The sequence below is a fragment of the Hippoglossus hippoglossus genome, chromosome 13 (genome assembly GCF_009819705.1).
Source record: "Hippoglossus hippoglossus isolate fHipHip1 chromosome 13, fHipHip1.pri, whole genome shotgun sequence".
Classification (NCBI taxonomy): Eukaryota; Metazoa; Chordata; class Actinopteri; order Pleuronectiformes; family Pleuronectidae; genus Hippoglossus; species Hippoglossus hippoglossus.
This window is the reverse complement of record NC_047163.1, coordinates 18665303-18671535: the sequence shown is the minus strand read 5'-3', so window position 1 is coordinate 18671535 and position 6233 is coordinate 18665303. Positions and strand designations below refer to the sequence as shown.

The window sequence follows — 6233 nt, the reverse complement described above, 5'->3', positions numbered from 1 at the left end:
GGTTCGGGCGAGTGTGTGGGAGGAGGGAGGGCCGTCTGGAGGGGAGGTCGCCATTTGTAAACCTATAAGGCGGAAGCATGCTTCCCACAACTCCTCTGACACAGTGGGCCTTAGTGAAGTTTCACAATCAGAGAGTGGCACCCCTAAACGACCGCTGTCATCCATTTTGAAGAGCGTGCCAGAGCTGGCTGCATCTGACCCAGGTCTGAGGGCTGAGGATGAGGACTCCAGTTCAGGAAAGACTGAGAGCAACTACTTTACTGTGGGACCGGCAGGAGACGCTGCAAGTCTCACAGAGGTCATCACCAACGAAGGAGCGGTGGGCAGTGTGAGTGATGAACCCTGCTATGAAAATGTCATGATTAACCACTTGTGACCTCTGACGAACCACGTCATCAGCAGGTCTGATTCTAACAGATGCATATTTATTTTTACTACTGTAGATTTCAGTTAGCAGACCATGGTTTCTTGAATTATGGTGTAATCATGTTTAACAGTTATGTAAAAGTGCAGCTTACATCAGGATATTCATGCAGCAAGCATTTGCATAGAGAATATAGAATAAACATTAACAAATATATAGTTAGGGTAGAACACAAATACTATAGTATCAGGTGTGGTATTTGGATAATTTCAAGAACACCACTTGTTGCATTTATAACCTCTATTTTCATATGGAATTTTTTATTGTGATAGTTGCTTTTGTTGCACCAGTGTTGTGTTAAGTGTATACAAACAAGTACTGTAATATCTGGGCCTTTGCCAGAAGAGAAAAACATTTAGCCTAGAGAGTAGAGAATGTCAAGCACCTACTTTCTGGATTGTAACAGAAGGACGAGAACAAATGGGTTGTATTTATAGAGTTTTTCTAGTCTTATCAAAAGTCATATTCACACGCTTCGATAGACAACAGTTTTTCTATCACACACGGCTAACAATTAAAGGGTAATGTAGGATTCAGTGTGTTGCCCAATGACATTCCAGCATGCAGATTGGAGGAGCCAGGGATCAAACCATTAACCTTCTGGTTAGTAGATGACCTGCTTTACCTACTGAGCCCAAGCCATCCCAAACAAATGACCCAAATATAAGCTGTGGAGAAATGTGTGCTATTATTTTGAAGTGAACACAATGAATGAGATTTGCTGATGTTTTATTGAAACACAAATAAGAACAAACTGTGAATATGCAAACAAACGTGACTCCGTACACAGAATGTCCTGTAGTCAAAAACCCGTAACATTTACCTGCTTCGTTCTGTCAATGCATTATAGTGTTCGATTTTGCTCTGTTGCACTAATCAGTAATGTGATAAAACTGGAATTGTAAAAATGTTTTTGTGTCCTTGAGCATGAGCCCAGCTGTCACTGCACAATGACCTCTGCTGTGTGAAAACACAATTACTTTTCTTTTACTCAAATTATATGACCCCTCCTGCCCTGCCATTATTGTTTCATTATATGTCACCGTATATATGTTTACAATTAATAACCAAAGAATGATTTTTTTTCTGTAGATACATGATTTAGAAAACATCAGGGATTCTTTGTGAGTTTTTGAATGGAGGCAGTGTAACGCACTCCTCAATTATTACCACACTGTAGACTTAAATGAAAAGCTGTAAATGTATAAAACATTAAACCTTTTAACTGTTGCAAATAAACATAGTTTTTCTTATATCAGAACGGTTGTGTTCGATGAAGTAGGTGAACTGATGACCTGCAGCGTTCAGAAAATCCACCTGCTGAACTTTGGCCACAACAAGGAGCATGTGGACTTTCACAGATCAATATTTTCTAAAGTTAATGAGCAGCTAGTTATTTGTAACACTGAACACACTGACACAGATATCACAGTGAACATAGCTCATCTGGATCCTGCTGTACACAAATGTATCAATATAGACATTTGAAACCGCTACTTCTCTGTTCTACTGGTTTTTGAGCAGCCGAGCCAGTACTGGGCGATGGATCTGGGATATGGAGGAACAGCGGGGTCAACTCTCTTGGTGCTGAGGTCCACTCTGTAGTATTTATCTATAGAAAACACACAAAACAAGACAATCATTCATTCTGTCTGGAGCTATAACTGGTTTCAAGGGTTAAACCAGTGTAGAGTTATTTCAAGCATCTGTTTCTTTGTCATGTGGACTAATACACAGCATGTGAAACCAGTTATAATAACTTTGGTGTGGTGGGACAGAGCCGGGGAAAGTTTCTGGATGAACCTTTTATTAAATTACTGAGTTCCTGCCTCGTCTGTCAGCTGTCGTCTGTGGCTCTAACTGAACAAATCTGAAATAATGTTCTTGGGGTTACATGGGAACCTTCTACTGTTTAGATCACCTTGCACTTTGAAACGTACACAGAGATAACACAGTGGTTACTTTTTGACCACATTTAACCATACGTACTATGTACATTAATTCACCTTTTAGCTCTTATTTTTGGTCAAAGCTACAGTACTTTCTGCATGGGGGACTGTGTGTGTGAGGGGCATTTTGATTTTGTTGGTATTGAGGGAGGGTGATGTTATGACAACATACAGATTTTGCTTTGGTATCTTTCCTTGCATGGTTTCCCTGCACGTCTGACCAAATGAATATCCTCATCCAACAAATAAAGTAAGACACGATTTGATTTGATTACAGATCCCATGAGGCTTTAATTGCACGCCAGTAGCAAATACTCATGGGACATGTTGTGGACAGCATATCATATCCTGTTTGTGTAAACGAAAGTAATTTATTAAACAATTAGAATGGCACTCAGATGCTCTGCCAAGGCCCAACGGTCCCCTTATGAAACCACATGCAAAAACTCAAATATCAGCCCCATAAACATGCATGATTTTTTTCATCAAGATCCAATAATTATTCTCTGAGAAATCAACAAAAAAGTTGAAAAATGCCCTACAGTATATCGCAACATTAGAGAAAGTGCAAAGGAAATTCTTGAATCTGCACCAAAATTGAATGGGTTCCTCTCTGACCCGTACCCCTGGGTTTCGTGGTAATCCGCGCAGTAGTTTTGCGTAATCTTGATCAAAACAAACAATAGGACAGAGGTGAAAACAACCTTCTTGGCAGACGGTAAAAATGTTAAATGTTCATAGGTTATTGGTTCTCATATGTGGTGTTTAATTGGTTCTCTCAGTTTTATAGCACTGATAAATTAAATATCTAGGTTTTGGACACTTGTTGGGTTTTCTGACATTTTTGTCTTTATTTGACAGGACAGAGTTAAGTGTGAAGGTGTTAAGGGAAGACATGCAACTGGGGGTCAGAACTGAACTTGTGGCTGCTGCGGGACAACTCAAGCCTCTGAACATGGGGTACCCGCTCAACTCGATTATCTGACATTTAGAAATTTCAAGGACTAGGCAGTTAGTTAACCAATCAATAATGGAACTAATCATTAACAGAAGGCCTAACTGTTTTCTCAGGGATTGACTGGCATTCACCTAAGGCCGTGGTAATGCGTCTAAAGGTTAAATGAATAAATAGTTTGTTGAACTGTTCTGTCTAATTATTCCCAACCGGAATTTCTCTGTTAATGTTAATTTCCTCTGCTGACTTACCTCCTTTAAAGAAGAAGACGCTCTGAATGGGCATTGTGCTCCCTCTCTCCAAGTGCCACCTTTCATTTCTGGAGTCGGAATTGCGTCTGTTGTTCTGCGGGTATCGGTCCCCCTCCTGTTCCCACTCTCTGTCTCTGCCTCGTCCAAGCCTCTCCTCCATTTCCATCCTTCTCTCTGCCAACTTCAGACCCATTTCCATCCCCTTGACAGCCAAGTCCTGACCCATGTTCATGCCCTGCTCAGCCACGGAGCCCCAGACGGGTGAACGGCTTTGCCTCCCACGACCCGACTGTCGTCTGTACTGCTGATCCCACTGTTGTCTGTACTGCTGATCCCATTGTTGTCTGTACTGCTGATCCCACTGCCGGTCCTGGCCATAGCTGTCGCGGCGTGACGACGTCAAGGGAGTCACATAGATCCTTCCTGCCATGGCAGCATCCACAGGAGACTTGAGGCCCTTCCAGTCTTTGTCAATAAAGTGGTGATTGCTATGATGCTGAGGCACTAAAGAAGGTTGGAAAAACATAAAGCTGTGAACATGACACGTGCCTCAAATCCAGACACACACAAGTGATTCACAACAGCACAACTCACAGTCAGAGAAGAGTTCGCTGAAGAAACTTTCATAGGCGCTGGAGTATACGTCAGTGTAGCGTCTGAACAGCATGGACGGAGACCTCTCAGACATGGTGATACACTGCTCATGAGGCGGCTGGTGCAAGAACTCATACATGTAATACTGATCCGCTGGAGAAACCAACAAGAGACCATATGAAAATCTTTGAGCACTTTTTACATGTATGTTATGTATGATTTTCAACAGTATCATGTGTTCATCCACCAAATTGTGGAATATGTGGCAGTACCTTTGAAAAAATAGACTCTCTCTCGTCCGTGATGACCAGAGGCAGGGAGGGAAAACGCTGCGTCCAAGTGATCGGGAATTTTGTCAAAGCCCACGCTGATATCTCGAGGATAGTCTTCGTCCAGTACGCCACTGTCAAACCTCCAGTACTTGTTACCCTGTTTAAAGTTTTCATGCATTAAAACATAAATATTTGGTAGTCTGACACACTGATGACAAGTGAAAAGATAATTGTCTGTGTCCCCACCTTGAAGATGTAGGTCTTCCCTTGACAGTTGATGCGGGTGAAAGCAGCATCGATTGGCCCGTCGATGCCCCACACGTCCTTAATGAGCTTTGGATAACCAGGCACAACCGACTGCTGGTTCAGTTCAAAAAAGTAGTCCCCTAGAAAACACACATGGTTAAGAATCCTACATTAAAAGGCAGGTTTGCTCTTCAAATATCAGATTACTACATTTGAGTATTAGAGGGTTATATTGCCAGTCACTCACCTCTGAAGGCAAAGATGGAGCCATTTTTAAGCTGCATAAAAGAGTCAAAAGGCCTCCCACTGCAGACCTCAGCGTCTGGGTCGGGGGCTTCAGTGGTGCGCGTAGTGATGGGTACAGTGGTCATCTGAGTTGTTGTATCAATCTTAGGGGGTTCAGTTGTTAAGGGGACCTTCTGTGTAGGGAGGACAGTGTTTGAGGCGAGTGTCTGCTGCCTGACAGGGACCCTCTGAAATAAGGTGTCCATCAGTCGTGGTGGTTTGGTCATGTCTAGTGTGGATTCTGGAGGCCACTGTGGTCTGAAGTCAGAGATGGGTGGACGTGTGGGCTTCAGCTGATGACCAGCTGTGGTAAAAGACTGTGTTGAGCGTCCGGGGGAAGAAGTAGTGCCTTCCAACACCTCATCTTCATCAGCATCCTCTGGAGACGAAAACGTGTCTCCACGAGCTGAAGGGAGGATGAAATGACATCAGTGACAATCGTTTGCTGCAAGATTTTGACTAATGACTCTATGCATTTTGTAATACTGTAATGTAATGTATTTCGAACAAACAAAGCAGAGAGGTTTCTTACTCATCATCCCACAGGTCACCTCGAAGTCATAGCAGCAGCTCCTGTAATACTTGCACATCGAGTCACACTGACACTTCCTCTCAGAGTCGAAACCATTCTCACAGCGATCCATACACGACTCTTAAGACAAGATGAAAGTTGAAGAAAACTGTATCCTACTTGATGTGTTTTTATACTGCATCTTCTGTATTGTTCTTCTGAAGTAATGAACTTCATTCTTTGGATAATAAAGCTCATGGGAATGTTGCTCTTAATTAACAAAAAGTGTTTGTAACTACAAGTACTTTGTTAACTAAAAATATTGATTAAAAATGTTGTGCTTACCTTCAGCAGCAAAGGGGTGAGCGAGCAGAACGAGCAGGACGACCTGCAGCCTCATGTTGCCTCTGCTGTGTGTGAGGACAGAATGAGAAAGTAATGATGGACTGTGTGCTCCCAATCATTGGAAACATGTGTCAGTCACCCCACATCCTTGTTTACTAATCTCATTGGCAAACCTCTTTTTCAACTGAATAAACAGACACAGAAAAAAAAGAGCTCAGCAGGAAACAAAAGTTTGAGCCACATGATCGTCTCTTGAACTTTGAACGCTCAACTTTTGAATTTATACTGGGAATTACTGCATTTTCATCTTAAAATCAACTAGGTGAATGTTTTCGTATATATAAAATATTACAAATACTGGCTAGACACAAATGAATTAAACTTATTCAAATAAAAAAAAT

At 42.1% G+C, this 6233-nt stretch overlaps 2 protein-coding genes across 2 annotated transcripts in view; one reads left to right on the top strand and one right to left on the bottom strand.

Moving 5' to 3' along the window:
• Positions 1-1500, top strand: part of scarf1 (scavenger receptor class F, member 1) — a 7797-nt gene extending 6297 nt beyond the window's left edge. Inside the window, exon 11 of the mRNA XM_034605307.1 lies at positions 1-1500. This exon is cut by the window's left edge and continues 730 nt beyond it. Within this exon, the coding sequence (XP_034461198.1) occupies positions 1-376 (376 nt within the window). The 3' untranslated portion in view covers positions 377-1500.
• Positions 1137-5993, bottom strand: vtna (vitronectin a). The gene is made up of 8 exons (XM_034605316.1): positions 5833-5993; positions 5509-5628; positions 4939-5382; positions 4692-4831; positions 4446-4602; positions 4174-4326; positions 3580-4083; positions 1137-2036 (listed from the first exon to the last, which is right to left on the bottom strand). The coding sequence occupies exons 1-8, from the start codon at positions 5885-5887 to the stop codon at positions 1918-1920; spliced, it is 1692 nt and encodes a 563-aa protein (XP_034461207.1). The 5' UTR covers positions 5888-5993; the 3' UTR covers positions 1137-1917.
• Positions 5994-6233: the final 240 nt, after the last annotated feature.